At 39.2% G+C, this 24941-nt stretch overlaps 1 protein-coding gene across 1 annotated transcript in view; it reads left to right on the forward strand.

Annotated features, from left to right (window-relative positions):
* ADAMTSL3 (ADAMTS like 3) overlaps positions 1 to 24941 on the forward strand; it is a gene marked incomplete at both ends in the record, with an annotated part of 539369 nt that overhangs the window by 430257 nt on the left and 84171 nt on the right. Inside the window, 2 exon segments of the mRNA XM_082852534.1 lie at positions 19326 to 19518; positions 19631 to 19810. Of these exon segments, the coding sequence (XP_082708660.1) occupies positions 19326 to 19518; positions 19631 to 19810 (373 nt within the window).

The raw sequence follows: 24941 nt of genomic DNA on the forward strand, positions 1-24941 counted from the left end.
CAGCAGTTTTGTCCTGTCTCCTGTCTGTCTCCTCAAGAACATTTCTGTGCCCAAAGCCACATCCAAGAGCACAGGATCTGAGGTCGGGTTGGCACTGGTACACAGTAGGTGCTCAATCCATATTTGTTGAATGACTGAGTGATCTCCTATTTGTTACCTAGAACTCACACCAGTGTGTTCTTACCCCCCCACGATTTACCATAGATCTCAGATTATGAGGTGTAATGTTACAGGCCCCAAAGGGTAGGCGAGGTTGACTTATTTTTGGTCTCCAAGTTTGAACTTAAAAGTTAATCTGCTTCCTTTCACAAGTCCTTTTAAGATCCTGGGGAATTTTATCAGAAGGAAGGGTAGGTTTTCCCCCTGTTCCTCTATCCCTGCGTGTTGCTGGCTACAGAGGATTATAACTGAACATCACTGGTCTCTCACACAAGACCTTCCAAAATCCAGGCCCCATTTTTTTCTCTTCTCTATCCTTTACCTTTACGATCTTGACCACTCTTCTGTGATAAATTTAAAACCAAGAATTTAAAGCCCATTCCCAATCACCTCCTCTCTCTTGTTGCCAGATTCTCTTTCCTGCCTCTTAGTAATTATATCACCCATCTGATGAGGTACCTGTATTCACTAAAGGTGAGTTTAGTTATGTCTAGGACCCTAAGTAATTGAGGAAGTTTGTGTCCCGTGCCATACGGGAGTAAGGGTAGGTTTTTATGTTTATTCAGGAAATAAGTTGTGCTTCTGGAATTCTCTTGATCTTTCTGATTTTGATTCCATGAGATGTGTTGGCTGTGAGGCAGAAACTCCTGCCTTCCTGGTCTGAAGTGGTGAGGGTGAGGATCAAATAAGTCAGGGCATCCTGGAGATCCAGTCTTATGTGTCCCACAGATGGGCCCTTTCCTTGTGGGTCTTGCTCTCTAACCTGCAGAGTCTTGGGAAGAGGCCAGCTCAATGCATGCTTCATCCCTGGGGAGACCACACCTGCAGTGAGCCAGGCACAGGGTTTTATCTAGCCGTATTTCTTTTTAAAAAAATTTTTATTGGAGTATAGTTGCTTTACAGTGTTGTGTTAGTTTCTGCTGTACAGCAAAATGAATCAGCTATACGTATACATATATATCCCCTCCTTTTTGGATTTCCTTCCCATTTAGGTCACCACAGAGCATTGAGTAGAGTTCCCTGTGCTATACCACAGAGCACTGAGTAGAGTTCCCTGTGCTATACAGTAGGTTCTCATTAGGACATGGAAGCAATCTAAATGTCCATCAACAGAGGAATGGATAAAAATGTGGTCCATTGCAATATTTCTGACTTAAGTTGTTGGCTAAGGAAATACGGGGAACTTCTTGACTTGCGTTAGAACCGTCTTGCTGTGCTCAGCTGAGAGGAGGCAGTAAAGACCTACAAACGTACTTTGGAGAGCAAGACCCAGAAGCAGCATAGGGAAATCTTCTTTCCTGGACATCTCATTTCCACCCCCAGGTTTCTGAATTCCAGAGTCATCCGTACCAGAACACTAACAGAAAATTGCAGAAGAGACAATACAGTAAGACTATTAGGATCTAGCTGGGCGTCAGGGTGCCCACTTTGTCAAGTCTGTCCGGAGCTGTCCAAGAACATCAAGTATATGGGAGGTGGTGCTGAGGCTATATCCAATTGGAACGTCCCTTTCATCTTTTTTTTTTTTTGTAACACCTTTATTGGAGTATAATTGCTTTACAATGGTGTCTTAGTTTCGCTTTATAACAAAGTGAATCAGTTACACATATATCTCCACATCACTTCCTTCTTGGGTCTCCCTCCCTCCCACCCTCCCTATCCCACCCATCTAGGTAGTCACAAAACACCGAGCTGATCTCCCTGTGCTATGCGGCTGCTTCCCACTAGCTAGCTATTTTACATTTGGTAGTGTATATATGTCCATGCCACTCTTTCACTTAGTCCCAACTTACCCTTCCCCCTCCCCGTGTCCTCAAGCCCATTCTCTAGTAGGTCTGCGTCTTTATTCCCATCTTGCCCATAGGTTCTTCATGACCTTTTATTTATTTATTTATTTTAGATTCCATATATATTTGTTAGCATACGGTATTTTTCTCTTTCTGACTTACTTCACTCTGTATGACAGACTCTAGGTCCATCCACCTCACTACAAATAACTCAATTTCGCTTCTCTTTATGGATGAGTAATATTCCATTGTATATATGTGCCACATCTTCTTTATCCATTCATCTGTCGATGGACACTTAGGTTGCTTCCGTGTCCTGGCTGTTGTAAATAGAGCTGCAGTGAACATTGTGGTACATGACTCTTTTTGAATTATGGTTTTCTCAGGGTATATGCCCAGTAGTGGGATTGCTGGGTGGTATGGTAGTTCTATTTGTAGTTATTTAAGAAACTTCCATACTGTTCTCCATAGTGGCTGTACCAATTTACATTCCCACCAACAGTGCAAGAGGGTTCCCTTTTCTCCACACCCTCTCCAGCATTTATTGTTTGTAGATGTTGTGATGATGGCCATTCTGACCGGTGTGCGATGATACCTCATTGTAGTTTTGATTTGCATTTCTCTAATGATTAATGAAGTTGAGCATTCTTTCATGTGTTTGTTGGCAATCTGTGTATCTGCTTTGGAGAAATGTCTATTTAGGTCTTCTGCCCATTTTTGGATTGGGTGGTTTGTTTTTTTGATATTGAGCTGCATGAGCTGCTTGTAAATTTTGGAGATTAATCCTTTGTCAGTAGCTTCATTTGCAAATATTTTCTCCCATTCTGAGGGTTGTCTTCTCCTCTTGTTTATGGTTTCCTTTGCTGTGCAAAAGCTTTGAAGTTTCATTAGGTCCCATTTGTTTATTTTTGTTTTTATTTCCATTTCTCTAAGAGGTGGGTCAAAAAGGATCTTGCTGTGATTTGTGTCATAGAGTGTTCTGCCTATGTTTTCCTTTAAGTGTTTGATAGTGTCTGGCCTTACATTTAGGACTTTAATCCTTTTTTTTTTTTTTCATGGTACGCGGGCCTCTCACTGCTGTGGCCTCTCCTGTTGTGGAGCCCAGGCTCTAGACGCGCAGACTCAGCGGCTGTGGCTCACGGGCGCAGCCGCTCCACAGCATGTGGGATCTTCCCAGACCGGGGCACGAACCCGTGACCCCTGCATCGGCAGGCAGACTCTCAACCACTGCGCCACCAGGGAAGCCCTTTAATCCATTTTGAGTTTATTTTTGTGTATGGTGTTAGGGAGTGTTCTAATTTCATTCTTTTGCATGTAGGTGTCCAGTTTTCCCAGCACCACTTACTGAAGAGGCTGTCTTTTTTCCATTGTATATTCTTCCCTCCTTTATCAAAAATAAGGTGACCCTATGTGTGTGGGTTTATTTCTGGGCATCTTATCCTGTTCCATTAATCTATATTTCTGTTTTTGTGCCAGTACCATACTGTCTGGATCATTGTAGCTTTGTAGTATAGTCTGTAGTCAGGGAGCCTGATTCCTCAAGGTCCGTTTTTCTTTCTCAAGATTGCTTTGGCTATTCAGGGTCTTTTGTGTTTCCATACAAATTGTGATATTTTTTGTTCTAGTTCTGTGAAAAATGCCAGTGGTAGTTTGATAGGGATGCATTGAATCTGTAGATTGCTTTGGGTAGTAGAGTCATTTTCACAATGTTGATTCTTCCAATCCAAGAACATGGTATATCTCTCTATCTATTTATATCATCTTTATTTTCTTTCATCAGTGTCTTATAATTTTCTGCATATAGGTCTTTTGTCTCCTTAGGTAGTTTTATTCATAGATATTTTATTCTTTTTGTTGCAATGGTAAATGGGAGAGTTTTCTTGATTTCACTTTCAGATTTTTCATCATTAGTGTATAGGAATGCAGAAGATTTCTTTGCATTAATTTTGTATCCTGCTACTTTACCAAATTCATTGATTGGCTCTAGTAGTTTTCTGGTAGCTTATTTAGGATTCTCTATGTATAGTATCATGTCATCTGCAAAGAGTGACAGCTTTACTTCTTCTTTTCCAATTTGGATTCCTTTTATTTCTTTTTCTTCTATGATTGCTGTGGGTAAAACTTCCAAAACTATGTTGAATAATAGTGGTGAGAGTGGGCAACCTTGTCTTGTTCTTGATCTTAGTGGAAGTGATGTCAGTTTTTCACCATCAAGGACGTTGTCGGCTGTGGGTTTGTCATATATGGCCTTTATTCTGTTGAGGTAAGTTCCCTCTATGCCTACTTTCTGGAGGGTTTTTGTCATAAATGGGTGTTGAATTTTGTCGAAAGCTTTCTCTGCATCTACTGAGATGATGTTATGGTTTTTCTCCTTCAATTTGTTAGTATGGTGTATCACATTGATTGATTTGTGTATATTGAAGAATCCTTGCATTCGTGGGATAAACCCCACTTGATCATGGTGTATGATCCTTTTAATATGCTGTTGGTTTCTGTTTGCTAGTATTTTGTTGAGGATTTTTGCATCTATGTTCATCAGGGATATTGGCCTGTAGTTTTCTTTCTTTGTGACATCTTTGTCTGGTTTTGGTATCAGGGTGATGGTGGCCTAGTAGAATGAGATTGGGAGTGTTCCTCCCTCTGCTATATTTTTGAAGAGGTTGAGAAGGATAGGTGTTAGCTCTTCTCTAAATGTTTGATAGAATTCGCCTGTGATGCCATCTGGTCCTGGGCTTTTGTCTGTTGGAAGATTTTTAATCACAGTTTCAATTTCAGTGCTTGTGATTGGTCTGTTCATATTTTCTATTTCTTCCTGGTTCAGTCTTGGCAGGTTGTGCATTTCTAAGAATTTGTCCATTTTTCCAGGCTGTCCATTTTATTGGCATATAGGTGCTTGTAGCAATATATCATGATCCTTTGTATTTCTGCAGTGTCAGTTGTTACTTCTCCTTTTTCATTTCTAATTCTATTGATTTGAGTCTTTTCCCTTTTTTTCTTGATGAGTCTGGCTAATGGTTTATTAATTTTGTTTATCTTCTCAAAGAACCAGCTTTTAGTTTTATTGATCTTTGCTATCGTTTCCTTCATTTCTTTTTCATTTATTTCTGATCTGATCTTTATGATTTCTTTCCTTCTGCTAACTTGGGATTTTTTTTGTTCTTCTTTCTCTAATTTTGTTAGGTGTAAGGTTAGTTTGTTTATTTGAGATGTTTCTTGTTTTTTAAGGTAGGATTGTGTTGCTATAGACTTCCCTCTTAAAACTGCTTTTGCTGCATCCCACAGGTTTTGGGTCATCGTGTTTTCATTGTCATTTGTTTCTAGGTATTTTTTGATTTCCTCTTTGATTTCTTCAGTGATCTCTTGATTATGAAGTAGTGTATTTTTTAGCCTCCATGTGTTTGTATTTTTTACAGATTTTTTTTTACTGTAATTGATATCTAGTCTCATAGCATTGTGGTCAGAAAAGATACTTGATACAATTTCAATTTTCTTAAATTTACCAAGGCTTGATTTGTGACCCAAGATATGATGTATGCTGGAGAGTGTTCCGTGAGCATTTGAGAAGAAAGTGTATTTTGTTGTTTTTGGATGGAATGTCCTATAAATATCAATTAAGTCCATCTTGTTTAATGTATCATTTAAAGCTTGTGTTTCCTTTTTTATTTTCATTTTGGATGATCTGTCCATTGGTGAAAGTGGGGTGTTAAAGTCCCCTACTATGATTGTGTTACTGTGGATTTCCCCATTTATGGCTGTTAGTATTTGCCTTATGTATTGAGGTGCTCCTATGTTGGGTGCATAAATATTTACAATTGTTATATCTTCTTCCTGGATTGATCACTTGATCGTTATGTAGTGTCCTTCTTTGTCTCTTGTAATAGTCTTTGTTTTAAAGTCTATTTTGTCTGATATGAGAATTGCTACTCCAGCTTTCTTTTGATTTTTTTGATTTCTTTCTTTTGATTTGCACAGAATATCCGTTTTCATCCCCTCACTTTCAGTCTGTATGTGTCCCTAGGTCTGAAGTGGGTCTCTTGTAGACAACATATATACAGGTCCTTTTTTTGTATCCATTCATCCTTCCTGCCTAGAGAATTTCCTTTAGCTTTTGTTATAAAGCTGATTTGGTGTTGCTGAATTCTCTTAGCTTTTGCTTGTCTATAAAGGTTTTAATTTCTCTGTCAAATCTGAATGAGATCCTTGCTGGGTAGAGTATTCTTGGTTGTAGGTTTTTCCCTTTCATCACATTAAATATGTCCTGCCACTCCCTTCTGGCTTGCAGAGTTTCTGCTGAAAGATCTGCTGTTAACCTTATGGGGATTCCATTGTACATTATTTGTTGTTTTTCCCTTGCTGCTTTTAATACTTTTCTTTGTATTTAATTTTTGACAGTTTGATTAACATGTGTCTTGGTGTGTTTCTCCTTGGATTTATCCTGTATGGGACTCTCTGCGCTTCCTGGACTTGATTAACTATTTCCTTTCCCATATTAGGGAACTTTTCAACTATAATCTCTTCAAATATTTTCTCAGTCCCTTTCTTTTTCTCTTCTTCTTCTGGGACCCCTATAATTCAAATGTTGGTGAATTTAATGTTGTCTCAGAGGTCTCTGAGGCTGTCCTCAATTCTTTTCATTCTTTTTTCTTTATTCTGCTCTGCAGTAGTTATTTCCACTATTTTATCCTCCAGGGCACTTATCCAATCTTCTGCCTCAGTTATTATGCTATTGATCCCTTCTAGAGAATTTTTAATTTCATTTATTGTGTTGCTTTTCATTGTTTGTTTGCTCTTCAGTTCTTCTAAGTCCTTGTTAAACGTTTCTTGTATTTTCTCCATTTTATTTCCAAGATTTTGGATCACCTTCACTATCGTTTTTCTGAATTCTTTTTCAGGTAGACTGCCTATTTCCTCTTCATTTGTTTGGTCTGGTGGGTTTTTACCTTGCTCCTTCATCTGCTGTATGTTTCTCTGTCTTCTCATTTTGCTTAACTTACTGTGTTTGGTGTCTTCTTTTCGCAGACTGCAGGTTTGTAGTTCCCGTTGTTTTTGGTGTCTGCCCCAAGTGGCTAAGGTTGGTTCAGTGGGTTGTGTAGGCTTCCTGGTGGAGGGGACTAATGCCTGTGTTCTGGTGGATGAGGCTGGATCTTGTATTTCTAGTGGGCAGGTCCACGTCTGGTTGTGTGTTTTGGGGTGTCTGTGACTTTATTATGATTTTAGGCAGCCCATCTGCTAATGGGTGGGCTTGTGTTCCTGTCTTGCCAGTTGTTTCGCATAGGGTGTCCAGCACTGTAGCTTTCTGGTCGTTGAGTGGAGCTGGGTCTTGTCGTTGAGATGGAGGTCTCTAGGAGATTTTCGTTTTTGGTATTATGTGGAGCTGGGAGGTCTCTGGTAGACCAATGTCCTGAACTTGGCTCTCCCACCTCAGAGGCACAGCCCTGATACCTGGCTGGAGCACCACGAGCCTGTCATCCACATGGCTAAGAATAAAAGGGAGAAAGAAAGAGAGAAAGAGAGAAGGAGAGAAAGGGAGGAAGGGAGGAAGGAAGAGATAAAAATAAAATAAAATGAAATAAAATAAAGTTATTAAAATAAAAAATAATTATTTTTTAAAAATTTAAAAAGTAATAAAAAAAAGAAAGGAAGAAGAGAGCAACCATACCAAAAAACAAATCCACCAATGATAACAAGCATTAAAAACTATACTAAAAGAGAAAACAAAAAAGAAACAAACAAAAAAAGCCCCAGACAGATAGAACCCTGGGACAAATGGTAAAAGCAAAGCTATACAGACAAAATCACACACAGAAGCATACGCATACACACTCACAAAAAGAGAAAAAGGGGAAAAAAAATATATATCATTGCTCCCCAAGTCCACCTCCTCAGTTTGGGATGATTCGCTGTCTATTCATGTATTCCGCAGATGCAGGGTTCATCAAGTTGATTGTGGAGCTTTAATCCGCTGCTTCTGAGGCTGCTGGGAGAGATTTCCCTTTCTCTTCTTTGTTCTCACAGCTCCCAGGGGCTCAGCTTTGGGTTTGGCCCCGCCTCTGCGTGTAGGTCTCTGGAGGGCGTCTGTTCTTCGCTCAGACAGGACGGGGTTAAAGGAGCAGCTGCTTCGGGGGCTCTGGCTCACTCAGGCCAGGGGGAGGGAGGGGTACGGAGTGCGGGGAGGGCCTGCGGCGGCAGAGGCCAGCGTGACGTTGCAGCAGCCTGAGGCGCGCCGTGCGTTCTCCCGGGGGAGTTGTCCCTGGATCCCGGGACCCTGGCAGTGGCGGGCTGCACAGGCTCCCGGGAGGGGAGGAGTGGAGAGTGACCTGTGCTCGCACACAGGCTTCTTGGTGGCGGCAGCAGTAGCCATAGCATCTCATGCCCGTCTCTGGGGTCCGCGTTGATAGCCACGGATCACGCCCGTCTCTGGAGCTCCTTTAAGCGGCGCTCTTAATTCTGTCTCCTCGAGCACCAGGAAACAAAGAGGCAAGAAAAAGTGCCTTGCCTCTTCGGCAGCTCCAGACCTTTTCCTGGACTCCCTCCCGACTAGCCGTGGCACACTAGCCCCCTTCAGGCTGTGTTCACGCCACCAACCCCAGTCCTCTCCCTGGGATCTGACCTCCAAAGCCCGAGCCTCAACTCCCAGCCCCACCCGCCCCGGCGGGTGAGCAGACAAGCCTCTCGGGCTGGTGAGTGCTGGTTGGCACCGATCCTCTGTGCGGGAATCTCTCCGCTTTGCCCTCCGCACCCCTGTTGCTGTGCTCTCCTCCGCGGCACCGAAGCTTTCCCCCTCTGCCACCCGCAGTCTCCGCCCGCGAAGGGGCTTCCTAGTGTGTGGACACTTTTCCTCCTTCACAGCTCCCTCCCGCTGGTGCAGGTCCCGTCCCTATCCTTTTGTCTCTGTTTATTTTTTTCTTTTGCCCTGCCCAGGTACGTGGGGAGTTTCTTGCCTTTTGGGAGGTCTGAGGTCTTCTGCCAGCGTTCAGTAGGTGTTCGGTAGGAGTTGTTCCACATGTAGATGTATTTCTGATATATTTGTGGGGAGGAAGGTGATCTCTGCGTCTTACTCTTCTGCCATCTTGAAGCCTGCTCCCTTTCATCTTTAGGGAAATTGCACTCAAGTTAAGTATTAAAAACCTTAGTAATCCAAATTATTTATCTTGGGTTTCTCAGTTTTTTCTTATTCTAGTATTGGAACCAATGATTTAGATATTTTTGGAAAAGCTGGAGTTTCTGTTTTCCTCCCCTGCCCCATCCCTCCTCTGAGGCCCTGTAAGATGGAGACTACCCATGTGAACTGGGGTAAGAGACAAGGGGAAATACAGGAGGTGAAAAACGTAGTTTAATATCTCAACATATTTTCCCACGAAATTGGAATCATGCTCTATGTGATTTTGTAAACTGGTTCCTTAAACTTGAGTCTTGGAATGGGGTAGAAGGAAGAGTTAAGCAAACAGAAACATAAATAAGTATATTACTTAAATTATAATAAATGCTATAAAGAAACAGAAAAGGTCTCAGGAACAAGAATAACCTGAGGACCTAATATAGATTGGTGGGGGCTGAGGGTTGGGTGCAGGTGGTCAGAGGAGGCCTTTCTGAGGAAGTTCTATGTGAGTTGAGATGCGAAAGAGGAGTAGAAGGTGGCCAGGGGAAGTGTAGAGGAAGGAGTGTTCTAGGCAGAAGGAACAGCATGTGCAGAGACCCCGAGGAAAGGAAGAAGTTGGTGTGGTCAGGAAACTGGACAGAAAGGAAGTCAGTGTATCCTGAGATGAGATCAGACACGGCAGGGCCATGGTAGGCATTTAGACGTGACCCAGAGAATCAGTGGGGAGCCATTGGAGGCTCTAAACAATGAAATGATAAAGTCACATTTTTAAAAGACTGCTCAAACCCTGAAGTGGGGAGCATAGTGACAGAGATGATGAGATCAATTACAAATTTTTAATAAATGTCCTTAAATGAGGTACCCAACCTGCCACAATTCCACTTGAGTATCCCCCATTTAAAGCCCGCTTCCATGTGAATCTGCAGTAGTTTTTCCTTAGCTTGTCATTTCCTTTTTACTGTTTATATAGTGCCGCAAATATTCTTCATCAAGATGTTGACTCTGCCTTTCGATTTGTAGTCATGAATATCATTGCATCTCTGCTGTCTGTTCCAGAAATGCTCAGAGCATCCTTCAAAAATACTGCTTCCCAAATCATGCCCCTCTGTGCTCCAGGGTTTTGCAGAGGTGTTTTTGTTTTGTTTTTAAATTTTATTGAAGTATAGTTAATTTACAATGTTGTGTTAATTTCTTCTGTACAGCAAAGTGACTCAGTTATATGTATATATATATATATTCTTTTTCATATTTTTTTCATTATGGTTTATCACAGGATATTGAATATAGTCCCCTGTGCTGTACAGTAGGACCTTGTTGTTTATCCATCCTATATATGATAGTTTGCATCTGCTAATCCCAAGCTCCCAATACTTCCCTCCCCAAACCCCTCCCTCTTGGCAACCACAAGTCTGTTCTCTATGTCTGTGAGTCTGTTTTTGTTTCATAGATATGTTGATTTGTACCATATTTTAGATTCCACATATAAGTGATATCATTTGATATTTGTCTTAGTATGATAATTCCCAGGTCCTATCCATTCCTAACTGCCTTGATTCAGATGTTTTGACGGAACGGTTTCTTAGTTCCTAAATAACTCCTGCTTCTAATGTTTCCCTGATCCATATGCACACATGTGACTATGAAAGATCCTTCTAAATTGTAGAATGACCGTATGAACTTCCACAATAAACCCTTCAATGACTTCCCTTTACCTGTGGAAAATCCACATTCTTTACTTTGGCATAGGTATTTGTTTCCTTGGGCTGCCATAACAAAGTACCACAAACTAAGTGGCTAAAACAATAGAAGTTTATTGTCTCACCAATCTGGAGACTAGAAGTCCATAAACAAGGTGTTTTGGCAGGGTTGGTTCCTTCAGAGGGCTGTGAGGGAAAACCTGTTCTGTGCCTCTCTCCAAACTTCTGGTAGCTGGAGCGTTCCTTAGCTTGTGGATGGCATTCCTCATGTGTTTTCATATCCTCTTCCCTCTGTATGTCTCTGCATCAAAATTTCCCTTTTATAAGGTCACTACTCATATTGGATCAGGGCCCAGTATGTAATGACCTCATCCTAACTTGATCATCTGTAAAGACCCTATTTCCGAATAAAGTCACATTTCTAGGCACTAGCAGTTAGGACTTCAACATCTTTTTGAAGAAAAGAGTTCAACCCATAACAGCAAATAAAGTCTTTGTTACCCTGGTTTTAGGTTCTTGAACCACACTTCCTGTCATGACCACTCTCACCTCATCACACGCTACACACACACACACACACACACACACAGGTGCTAACGCTGAGGAACTTGCCCAGCAGCCACACTAAATTATTCACTGTGACCCATGTTCATGCTCATTCATGGCCTCTGGGCCTTTGCACATACCGTGCCCTCTGCCTGGAGCCCTCCTCCAGGAAATAAACTAATACTCTCCCATAAAAGTAAGCAGTGGCTCACTTCTCACTGGTATAATGAAGTCCAGCAATGTGAAATGGGACCCTAACCTTAGATACTTGATAGGGGTAAGTCTTAATAGTCCAGAGAGAAGAGGAAATGGGTCAGGGGAACGGGATACAGCCCTAGTTCTACCTCCATCAAGGCATTTCAGACATGTCCCTTAGCTCTCTGGGCCTAGTTTCTCAATCTGAATGTTGACGAAAGGTGTCAGACTTCGTGATCACCAAGGTCCCTTTCAGCTCTAGGCTTTCATTGTTGAGTCATGCTTTCAGGTTGCATTTTTCACTCACATCTCTAGGACTCTGCCTAGTGTTTTTGCAATTATCCTCATATCTACTCATGAGTTGTTTGAAATGCTCAGGGTTTGTTTTAGTTCTAAGAATAACAGCCTTTGCTTGACCTGCCCAGGAGGCCAAGGCAGGGTTGAGTTTGTGTTGCAGAGCTGTCCTTCCTTGGCTTACCAATCAGGGCAAGATTTGACAACAAGTCTAGAAACTGTTCCTCAAGGCTGCTGATGGAAGCACGCTGGTTTATTCACGCACCAGCCCACGTGCAGGATCGCTTCCTTCCCTCAGCCTCGGCGAGAGGTCCTGCACAGGATCTTCTTCAGCAGCATCTTGCTCGCAGAGCTTTCAAGCTAGGACTAAGGCAACACACAATATATCTTGGCCACTTTACAAAATTAAGGGTCTGCTTTCGTGTGAAGAGAAATCGTATTCCTCATTTTGAAGTTGCAAATTTAATAAACTTTTTGAAGTTTGAGAGTCATATTGGAAAAAAACCAGCAGAGACAAAGGGTTGATGCCAAAATAAAGGTAATCTTACAAAAATGTTTTAGGTTCTAGAAACCAGTGGTGTAGGAATAACAGGAACAGGGTGTTGCACAATATTTACATACAAATATTTACTGACTCCAAGGGCAATAGCAGTAAAATATTACCGCAGGGTGAAACTTACCAGTGAGATTGGATTGGCCAGTCAGTAGTTCTTTATTTACCCAAAGGCAAATGTATTTGATGTATTAGCCTGAACTCTCCAAGGTGGGGTGTTATATATTTATTTGATTTTATGGGGTTACTCCCCTTGGTCTATCCCATAACTGCTGAGTGTCTGCTATTTATGGAGTTTGCTTTTTCCAAGAGAGAGCCAGCGGTTCATAGAGACATGCGGGGTTACTTAATGGTCCCACTAGTCCGAGAAGAGCCTTCTTCTATGACAGGATTCAACACAGCTAGACAGGGAAGTAGGGAAACAGGAGGCAAGAGTAATGTGTTTCCGTACCGACTTGTTACCCAGTTCTTGAATTAAAAAAAAATTCTGTGTTTAGTTCACTGTCTGTTAATAAGAAATTGTTATCCATTTCTTGAATAAAAATGGTTCCACTTCTGCTTCCTTATGGCACTAATTGATTCTTCTAGTTACATACTTTCTTGAAAGCCTGATCATCCTGAAGTAACTTCAAATAACTTCCATAGTTAAGCTGAGTTGTTTTAATAGTGACAAAAGCCTTCTAATAATTTAGCCATGTAGTCTGATTGTCTTCAAAGTATGACCTATATATCTACTATTGGTGATTTCCCTCACCTCTAAAGCTCCTGGAAATTTAGATATTAATAGGCTAATTAATAGGTTAACTTAATATACTTCCAATTATATCCAGTCCTATGGATAGCAGGGACTTAACATCTTCCTTTTAATTTGTGGGAAAGGACCCATGTTCTTTGCTTCTTTGTGAAAAAAAAGAAAAAAAGCTGCTGCTAATCACAGCCTGAAGCCATTGTTTACCTGAGGCTGCGCACTTGCGGAGAGGAAGGACAAACACAGATAGAGGCCCGGGACCAGATACCGCCCCAGATTACCTGTTGGCTCGGTGGTTGGATGTCAGTGTCCTTATAGTGCTTCTGTGCCACGTTGTCCATATAAGACCTCGTTCTAGACTGGAGACCCTGGAGGGCTAGATGGAGGCAAACAAAACTGAGACAGGAAGGATTAAGAGACAGAGAAAAGGATTGAAGGAGGTGGAGGGAGAGAATACCCTCTTCCAGTTGAGGCTGCAAAATGAAGTTCCAAAGCATGTAAAAAAATCTAATACTTATGAAGATAGCCCACAGATTCAATAGTTGAAAGATGAATTCACTCCAGAAGAAATTAAAATATAAGAACAATCTGAAAATACTTCAAGTATTATTGGGATTTTTGGAGAAATAACTAATATCTATGTAAAGAACTAGAAATTTTGAAATAGAAATAGGCAGGAATGTGGTAAGAATAGATGTGTATTATAAAGAAAGCATTAGAAAACCTAGAAATGAAAAACAGTCAATGAAATAAAAGAATAAGCTATAGACAATTGAAAGAGTTGGTGACTTGAAGATAGTGCTGAGGGTGTCAAATGAATCAAACCACAGAAGGTTGATGATTTGGGGAAAAGAGAAGAAAGTGCAGAAATAGGGAAATAATGGCAGAGAAGCAAGATATTAAACTGTTGACTAAAACTCAGGAAAAAATACTTCTAGTATCAAGAGAAATAAGGGAAAACAAATACCCACTTTGATAGGGCAAGTGAGACTGCAGAAAATCAAGGATGACAAGAAATTCTTCAAAGCTGTAAGACATGAAAGACATATTAACCCCAAGAACGTATTCACAAGTGGAGTTTCCAGAAAACAAAGGAATAACATATTTAGAGAACTCAGGGAAAATCATGATCATCCTAGAGCTAAACTTGCTAAACTTTCAAGTATATGAATGTGGGTGTCCATTTTTAGCCTTGTGATGGACTAGATATCCTGAATGCCCTTTTGTTAAAGCTCCTAAAATACTAGGTAAAATGTGTAAAAATAACTTGAAATGTAGAATTAAGCTTGTAAGAAAGTAGGGGAAATCCTCAGTAGCCAAAACGAAGCTGAGGCATGAATCTAGAGCGGTAACCCAGTGTAAAAGTTAGTACCTCCCTGGGGACAGCTACCAACAGCCCTTTATGCAGGAGGTGGGGGGTTATATCTATCTGACTATGTGATCTGAAAAATTAATTCACATTGGTTTTGACAGACGTAATGCAAATTCTGTGTAGAGGAATGATGTAACTTCCACCTAGAACTTAAAATTCCCACCAAGACCTAACAGGAATGACCTCATAATCAAAAATCAAAATACTCAGGAATAAACAACATGGGAGAATCAGTGGGGAATCAGATACACAGAGCATCAGATAGTTGGAATTATCAGATACAGAATATAAAATAAGTTTGTTTAAAATACTTAAAGGTATAAAGCTGGAAATGAAAACCTAAGCTAGGAACAACCTATCAAAAATACTTGGACAGTTTTTTTAAAGAACCAAATATTAGGTTGAACCATATAAAACTTAAATTTCATTGGTTATAAATGGTCAAATATTGGCAAATTCATATGGTTCAACCTAATAGAATATCTAGAGGTTAAATATAAAATCACTGACATTTAAAAGTTATGGAATGGGGCAAACAGGTGAAATAGAAGAGAGATCTGAAGAAATTACCTGGAAAAAAGCACAGAGAGGGGCTTCCCTGGTGGCGCAGTGGTTGAGAGTCCGCCTGCCATTGCAGGGGACGCGGGTTCGTGCTCCGGTCCGGGAAGATCCCACATGCCGCGGAGCGGCTGGGCCCGTGAGCCATGGCCGCTGAGCCTGCGCGTCTGGAGCCTGTGCTGCGCAACGGGAGAGGCCACAACAGTGAGAGGCCCGCGTGCCGCAAAAAAAAAAAAAAAAAAAAGCACAGAGAACAAACGAGATATGTAGAATATGCACTGGAGATAAGAAAGACAGAGGATATATTGAGAAGGTATGTATCTAAATGAAGCTGCAAAAAGATAGCAGGTAATATTCAAAGAGATAATGGCTGAGAATATTTTGGAGTTAATGAAAAATATGAATCCTGAGAATCTGGAGTTACAACAGATCCCAAGCAGGAAAGATAAAAAAGAGATACACACCTAGACACATGGCTGGGAAGCCTTGGAACTCCAAAGACAAAATATCTCAGAAGCAATCAGAGAGAAGAGATGTATAAGAGGAACAGCAAAACTGACAGTATTCTTCTCATTAGTAATAATGGAATATTATCTTCAGATGGTTCAGAGGAAATAACTGTCAGCCTGGAATCACATACTTAGTGAACAATATTTCAAAGATGAAACAAGGGTGTTTTCAGATTGTAATGGAGTCAGCAAACTGTGGCCTTATAGGTGATGTGAGGATTAAGTGTGTTAATACATGTAAAGTACTCTAAAAAGAGCTTGGCCCATGGTAAGTGATCGATAAATGTTAACTACTATTACGTTAGAAATTTTAGGTGAGCAAAACCAGGAGACTTTACTAGCAGCAAACTTTCACTAAAGATAATTTTAAAAGAATGTGTTTATTAAGCAGAAAACTGATCCTAGAGGGACGGTCTGAGATATAAGAATGAATACTGACCAAAGTACATTGTAAAGACAGCTATCTAAAAAAGAATCACTGACTGTGCAAGTCAATAATAATATCTGAATGTGGATTTGAAATAGATATTGGACAACAAAGCCTTGTAAAACTGGGTCAAATGTTGATTGTGGAGTTAAAGTGATTTAAGCCCCTTGTACTATTTGTGAAGATGGAAATAATTTTGATTTACTCTAGAGTTGTTAAATAGGCCCTTTAAATTTCCAAGGGTAACTCTAAGGATAAAAGATAGCAGAGGAGAAAGCAGAATAAAAAAATATAATGAACTCAACCAAACCCGTGGAAAAAAAAACAAAACAGGAATGATTAAAATAAGTATGGAAAAGTCAAGAGAAACAGAATTCTAGACAACAGTAACAGATGAGAGTAGTTCAAGAAGCCCTTTCATCTCGATCAAGAAAAGGAGTAGAGATACCAAGAAACTCTAGACTTTGTTATCAGCATTTATAGTGATATATGCTATAATTTAAGGGTAAGTGCTAAAGGAATATAAATGCTGGTTTATATATTCATTTGTCTTTTTGCATGTTAATTGAATTTTTTAATTCTAAAGTTAAAAAATCCAATTTTTAAATTTATTTAAATTTATTTATTGTTTGACCTAATGTTTTTCATTTTACACCTATTATACTTTTATTATTTTTAATGCCTTTGAAATTCCCCTTAAATTCCTTATGTTTATGCTGTCTCTATTTTTGTTCTTCTCACCATAAATTTATCCATTTTATTTGTCTTTTGAACAGCCAACTTTTGTTTTCTAGTTCACTCATTTCTGTACTCATCTCTTTTTTTGCTTCCTCTCCCTGACTTTTTTTGGTCTAATATACTGTTTTTTTAACTTCTTGAAATAGATTATTGTTTTCAGCCTTTCTTGCATTTTAATATGTACATTTAAGACATTGATTTTCTTCTAATCATGGCTTTAGCTGCATCCCACAGATTTTGACATTTCGTGTTTTTTAACATGCATTTAAAAATACTGTCTTAATTTTCATTGTGATTTCTTCTTTGACCCATGAGTAATTTAAAAGGTTATTGCATAATTTCTAAATATTTGGGGGATTATCTAATATAGTTCCACTGTGGTCAGAAATGTGATAGACTAGGTGGCTTAAACAACAAAAGTTTATTTTCTCACAGTTCTGGAGGCTAGAACTTTTAAGATCAAGGTGCCAGCAGGGTACCGTGTTTGATGACAGCTCTCTTGCCAGCTTGCTGACAGCTGCCTTCTCACTGTGTCCTTTTATGGCAGAAAGAGAGAGAGACAGAGAGAGCAAGCTCTCTGGTTTATCTTCTTACAAGGGCACTAGTCCCATCAGGAAGGCCCCACCCTTATGGCCTCTTCTAACCCTAATTTCGACCTAAAGGCCTAATTTCCAAACACTATCACATTGGAGGTTAGGGATTCAACATATGAATTTGGGGAGGGATACAAACATTCAGTCCATAGCGTGTACTGTGTATTATTTTAATCCTTTGATTGACTTGCTTCCATTTTACCTAGGATTTATATTTCTCTTTTATTTAGAATTCAGAATACATAACCATACATAAAAAATATTTTCTTTATATACATTCGTCAGATTTTGTGCTCAGGTTTTACCGAGCTTCATAATGTACATTAAAATATTTAATCCTCTTCTTTACTTTGGAACATTTTAAATAACATAGGAATTCACTTGTTTCTTAGAAACTTGTAGGCACTCAATCACACAATTAGCAAGCTCTAGTCCCTTTCTTGAATAGAACTTTTTGTAGTTGCCTAATAACATGTATTTCACCAAAATTTTCAAATGTATTATTCAGTTCTCTATGTTCTTATTAAAATTCATCTTTTTGATAAGCCAGGAGCTTAGAGAAGTATTTCACAGCTTAAAATTTTTTTATTACATATCCTTCCATTTTTCTTATATCTAACATCTCATATTTCATACATATCTGTGCTTGTTATTCGGTCTCCGTATTTGTTATATCATCATTGTGAACTCTTGCCTTCATAAGTTAAGATTTTACTCTTTTTGCCTTATTTGTCTTTAATACTGTTCATTTTTTTCTCTTAGTCACATAAGTAAAACATGTTTATTATAGAAAGTTAGAAATCAGAAAAACTGAAAAATCATCTTTAGATAAACACTAATAGTTTTCAAAGAACTAACTTATTTTTTCTGATCATGAATGTTTCTTATAAGAAAAATCAGGAGAAAGATACCAGCAAGAATAAAGAAAATAAAAATCCTATCACTTAGAGATCATCACTGTTAACATTTCAATGTGTAATTAGCCATATTCTTTTTCTGCATGCGACCTATTTTCTAATAAAAATACATGAATGTATTTCCATGTCAGTAACTGTATATCTACTTTATTTTCAATGGCTGTTAGCATGGTGCTTTATGAGTAGACAATTATTTATTTTGCCTTTTATTATTAAATGTTTAGATGGCCTTCCACTTTGTAAAATTTAATTATTAATTAATTTTTTGCTGTTACAAACTACCCTGGAGCAAGCATTTTTTTACTAATGTACATTTTAAGCATTTAAAAATTCTTTCCTCATGATATATCTTTACAATAACTAATTAAAAATTCATGATTACTAAGAATTAAATATCCATAAATTAAAATAATCATTGTATACAATTTTTTACCCATCAGACAGGCAGAGACTTTTTAAGATGATATTGTGCAGTGTTGGTGTGGCTGTAAGAAACCAGGCTGTCTCACTTGCTTTTGGTGAGAGTGTGAATTGAGAGAATCTTTTTGAAGGCAACTTGGAAATATGTATCATGAGCACCTGCCTTGGGTTTTAATTTTTACAGATGTTTCATGAGAAAACCTGATTTTTCCAAGATCTTATTGGAAAGGAATCACATTTCATATACATATATATATATATATATATATATATATATATATATGTTATAATCCTAACATAAAAGAATTTTCTTAGGGATATTCCAAATAATGAATCCAGGTGCCCTGAAAATTTCCTGAAGTGTGCTTTTAAGCATTTAAAATTCTTTTGGCACCTATATAATTCATCCTTGCCTTGGGGCTCTATTCAAAACAAAACTAAGATTTTATTATTGCTGTAGGGTGGTAGGTTAGGATGGAGAGAAATGTACTCTGGACTTTCCCTAACAGGTAAAATCTTCAAACCCTTTCCTGGCACTTCTTGCCTGGAAACATTGTATTTCTGGACTTGAATTGCATATGTTGGTGCTGTGACTCCAGGATCTGGATGTGGCGGGTGGAGTCTGGAAGTCCAGAGAGGAACTTGTCCATGCTCTGGTTGTTGCACAGAGTCCATTGGACAGTTAATGTTGCCCACTTGTCTTTTTGGTACAGGTGGCACACGGGCTCTTGGGGACCCTGCTCAGCTACCTGTGGCGTTGGAATCCAGACCCGAGAAGTGTACTGCCTGCACCCTGGGGAATCCCCCTCCCCTCCTGAGGAATGCCAAGATGAGAAGCCCCATGCCTTACAAGCATGCAATCAGTTTGATTGCCCTCCTAGCTGGCATATTGAAGAATGGCAGCAGGTATGGCAGACTGATGACTCCACGGCCGCCAGGCTGATGATTGTAAGAGCCCTGCACTGCACTAAGTTGAAGAGGGCCAAGCCCGTTGACTCACCTCCTTCTGTCTTCTCAGTGTTCCAGGACCTGTGGTGGGGGAACTCAGAATCGCAGGGTCACCTGTCAGCAGCTGTTAACGGATGGCAGCTTTCTGAGTCTCTCAGATGAATTGTGTCAAGGACCCAAGGCATCTTCTCATAAGTCCTGTGCCAGAACAGACTGTCCTCCGCATCTAACTGTGGGAGACTGGTCAAAGGTAAGGGCCATTGCAAACTTCACAGTCCCTTCTTTTCTGCTCCTCCCTTTTTTCAGCCTTTCGATATTTCCTCCCTGAGATGAGAGCTGGGGCTAGTTTGAGGTGAGTGGAATGTCTAATGTGCAAAATTTCAGGAAGCACTTACTCACTCTCTGGGTTGTGTAAGTGCCCTGGTCCAGACCTACACATAATGATCCGTTTTCAGTTTTTACTCAATATTACTTAAACTGTACTCAACACGTTTCTCCTAAACCAAATCCCATTACTTCTTTCTTTTGGAAGAACCAAAGTCATTGTATCCCAGGATTAACTCAAAATCGGTTTGGTTCTTCTCTGCCTTAGGTCTCCTTATATAGAATTATTTATTAAACCCTGACATTTCAACTTCCTGAAAATTTTCCACACCTTTACTTCCTTTGCATTCCGTTGGTACCATTGCTGATTTTACCATTTACCCTCTCAAGTTCACGTTAATTGCAATAAGCAGAATTCCAACTATCATTTTAGTGCTGCAAGGACTTACTATAGTCTAGTAGCAATGCCTTATTTTTCAGGTGGGGAAAATTAAACCCAAATGGCTGAAATAAGCTGCAAGGTAGGAGCAGAATGCATGCCTTTTAACCTTATCCCAAGGGTTCTCTCTTTGATATTACACTGCCCACCAGATTCCCAGCCTCTGTACCACTCTCTCATCTCCACACCATCTAACACCTCAAAGTATTCCCATCACTGCGTCCATCAAGTCACCTCCTACAGGTCGGAAAAATCAACTTTCAGTTCCCCAGAATACCTCGCAGGGTTTTCCTTGAACTGATGGGACTCATATTCCAGCCCCCTTTATTCTTTTTTTTTTTTTTTACATCTTTATTGGAGTATAATGGCTTTACAATGGTGTGTTAGTTTCTGCTTCATAACAAAGTGAATCAGTTATGCATATACATATGTTCCCATATCTCTTCCCCCTTGCATCTCCCTCCCTCCCACCCTCCCTATCCCACCCCTCCAGGCGGTCACAAAGCACCGAGCTGATCTCCCTGTGCTATGCGGCTGCTTCCCACTAGCTATCTACCTTACGTTTGGTAGTGTATATATGTCCATGCCACTCTCTCGCTTTGTCACGGTTTACCCTTCCCGCTCCCCATATCCTCAAGTCCATTCTCTAGTAGGTCTGTGTCTTTATTCCTGTCTTACCTCTAGGTTCTTCATGACATTTTTTTTTCTTAAATTCCATATATATGTGTTAGCATACGGTATTTGTCTTTCTCTTTCTGACTTACTTCACTCTGTATGATAGACTCTAGGTCTATCCACTTCATTACAAATAGCTCAATTTCATTTCTTTTTATGGCTGAGTAATATTCCATTGTATATATGTGCCACATCTTCTTTATCCATTCATCCGATGACGGACACTTAGGTTGTTTCCATCTCCAGGCTATTGTAAATAGAGCTGCAATGAACATTTTGGTACATGACTCTTTTTGAATTATGGTTTTCTCAGGGTATATGCCCAGTAGTGGGATTGCTGGGTCATATGGTAGTTCTATTTGTAGTTTTTTAAGGAACCTCCATACTGTTCTCCATAGTGGCTGTACCAATTCACATTCCCACCAGCAGTGCAAGAGTGTTCCCTTTTCTCCACACCCTCTCCAGCATTTATTGTTTGTAGAGTTTTTGATGATGGCCATTCTGACTGGTGTGAGATGATATCTCATTGTAGTTTTGATTTGCATTTCTCTAATGATTAATGATGTTGAGCATTCTTTCATGTGTTTGTTGGCACTCTGTATATCTCGTTTGGAGAAATGTCTATTTAGGTCTTCTGCCCATTTTTGGATTGGGTTGTTTGTTTTTTTGTTATTGAGCTGCATGAGCTGCTTATAAATTTTGGAGATTAATCCTTTGTCAGTTGCTCCATTTGCAAATATTTTCTCCATTCTGAGGGTTGTCTTCTCATATTGTTTATGCTTTCCTTTGCTGTGCAAAAGCTTTGAAGTTTCATTAGGTCCCACTTGTTTATTTTTCTTTTTTTATTTCCATTTCCCTAGGACGTGGGTCAAAAAAGATCTTGCTGTGATTTATGTCATAGAGTGTTCTGCCTATATTTTCCTCTAAGAGTTTGATAGTTTCTGGCCTTACATTTAGGTCTTTAATCCATTTTGAGCTTATTTTTGTGTATGGTGTTAGGGAGTGATCTAATCTCATACTTTTACATGTACCTGTCCAGTTTTCCCAGCACCACTTATTGAAGAGGCTGTCCTTTCTCCACTGTACAGTCCTGCCTCCTTTATCGAAGATAAGGTGACCATATGTGCGTGGGTTTATCTCTGGGCTTTCTATCCTGTTCCATTGATCTATCTTACTGATTTTGTGCCAGTACCATACTGTCTTGATTACTGTAGCTTTGTAGTATAGTCTGAAGTCAGGGAGCCTGATTCCTCCAGCTCCGTTTTTTGTTCTCAAGATTGCTTTGGCTATTCAGGGTCTTTTGTGTTTCCATACAAATTGTGATATTTTTTGTTCTAGTTCTGTGAAAAATGACAGTGGTAGTTTGATAGGGATTGCATTGAATCTGTAGATTGCTTTGGGTAGTAGAGTCATTTTCACAATGTTGATTCTTCCAATCCAAGAACATGGTATATCTCTCCATCTGTTTGTATCATCTTTAATTTCTTTCATCAGTGTCATAATTTTCTGCATACAGGTCTTTTGTCTCCTTAGGTAGGTTTATTCCTAGACATTTTATTCTTTTTGTTGCAGTGATAAATGGGAGTGTTTGCTTGATTTCACTTTCATATTTTTCATCATTAGTGTATAGGAATGCCAGAGATTTCTTTGCATTAATTTTGTATCCTGCTACTTTGCCAAATTAATTGATTAGCTCTAGTAGTTTTCTGGTAGCATCTTTAGGATTCTCTATGTATAGTATCATGTTATCTGCAAACAGTGACAGCTTTACTTCTTCTTTTCCGATTTGGATTCCTTTTATTTCCTTTTCTTCTCTGATTGCTGTGGCTAAAACTTCCAAAACTATGTTGAATAAGAGTGGTGAGAGTGGGCAACCTTCTGTTGTTCCTGATCTTATTGAAAATGATTTCAGGTTTTCACCATTGAGGATGATGTTGGCTGTGGGTTTTTCATATATGGACTTTATTATGTTGAGGAAAGTTCCCTCTATGCCTACTTTCTGCAGGGTTTTTATCATAAATGGGTGTTGAATTTTGTCAAAAGCTTTCTCTGCATCTATTGAGATGATCATATGGTTTTTCTCCTTCAGTTTGTTAATATGGTGTATCACATTGATTGATTTGCATATATTGAAAAATCCTTGCATTCCTGGAATAAACCCCACTTGATCATGGTGTATGATCCTTTTAATGTGCTGTTGGATTCTGTTTGCTAGTATTTTGTTGAGGATTTTTGCATCTATGTTCATCAGTGATACTGGTCTGTAGTTTTCTTTCTCTGTGACATCCTTGTCTGGTTTTGGTATCAGGGTGATGGTGGCCTCGTAGAATGAGTTTGGGAGTGTTCCTCCCTCTGCTATATTTTGGAAGAGTTTGAGAAGGGTAGGTGTTAGCTCTTCTCTAAATGTTTGATAGAATTTGCCTGTGAAGCCATCTGGTCCTGGGCTTTTGTTTGTTGGAAGATTTTTAATCACAGTTTCAATTTCAGTGCCTGTGATTGGTCTGTTCATATTTTCTATTTCTTCCTGATTCAGTCTTGGCAGGTTGTGCATTTCTAAGAATTTGTCCATTTCTTCCAGGTTGTCCATTTTATTGGCATATAGGTGCTTGTAGTAATCTCTCATGATGTTTTCTATTTCTGCAGTGTCAGTTGTTACTTCTGCTTTTTCATTTCTAATTCTGTTGATTTGAGTCTTCTCCCTTTTTTTCTTGATGAGTCTGGCTAATGGTTTATCAATTTTGTTTATCTTCTCAAAGAACCAGCTTTTAGTTTTATTGATCTTTGCTATCATTTCCTTCATTTCTTTTTCATTTATTTCTGATCTGATTTTTATGATTTCTTTCCTTCTGCTAACTTTGGGGGTTTGTTGTTCTTTCTCTAATTGCTTTAGGTACAAGGTTAGGTTGTTTATTCGAGATGTTTCCTTTTTCTTAAGGTAAGATTGTATTGCTATAAACTTCCCTCTCAGAACTGCTTTTGCTGCATCCCATAGGTTTTGGTTCGTCGTGTCTCCATTGTCATTTGTTTCTAGGTATTTTTTGATTTCCTCTTTGATTTCTTCAGTGATCACTACGTTATTAAGTAGTGTATTGTTTGCCTCCACGTGTTTGTATTTTTTACAGATCTTTTCCTGTAATTGATATCTAGTCTCATAGTGTTGTGGTCAGAAAAGATACTTGATACAATTTCAAATTTCTTGAAATTTACCAAGGCTTGATTTGTGACCCAAGATATGATCTATCCTGGATAATGTTCCATGAGCACTTGGGAAAAATGTGTATTCTGTTGTTTTTGTATGGAATGTCCTATAAATATCAATTAAGTCCATCTTGTTTAATGTATCATTTAAAGCTTGTGTTTCCTTATTTATTTTCATTTTGGATGATCTGTCCATGGGTGAAAGTGGGGTGTTAAAGTCCCCTACTATGAATGTTTAACTGTCGATTTCCCCTTTAATGGCTGTTAGTATTTGCCTTATGTATTGAGGTGCTCCTATGTTGGGTGCATAAATATTTACAATTGTTATATCTTCTTCTTGGATCAATCCCTTGATCATTATGTAGTGTCCTTCTTTGTCTCTTCTAATAGTCTTTATTTTAAAGTCTATTTTGTCTGATATGAGAATTGGTACTCCAGCTTTCTTTTGGTTTCCATTTGCATGGAATATCTTTTTCTATCCCCTTACTTTCAGTCTGTATGTGTCTCTAGTTCTGAAGTGGGTCTCTTGTAGACAGCATATATATGGGTCTTGTTTTTGTATCCATTCAGCCAATCTGTCTCTTTTGGTGAGAGCATTTAGTTCATTTACATTTAAGGTAATTGTCGATATGTATGTTCCTATTCCCATTTTCTTAATTGTTTTGGGTTCGTTATTGTAGGTCTTTTCCTTCTCTTGTGTTTCCTGCCTAGAGAATTTCCTTTAGCATTTGTTGTAAAGCCGGTT

Source organism: Leucopleurus acutus (genome assembly GCF_964270905.1).
Source record: "Leucopleurus acutus genome assembly, chromosome: 1".
Lineage (NCBI taxonomy): Eukaryota > Metazoa > Chordata > Mammalia > Artiodactyla > Delphinidae > Leucopleurus > Leucopleurus acutus.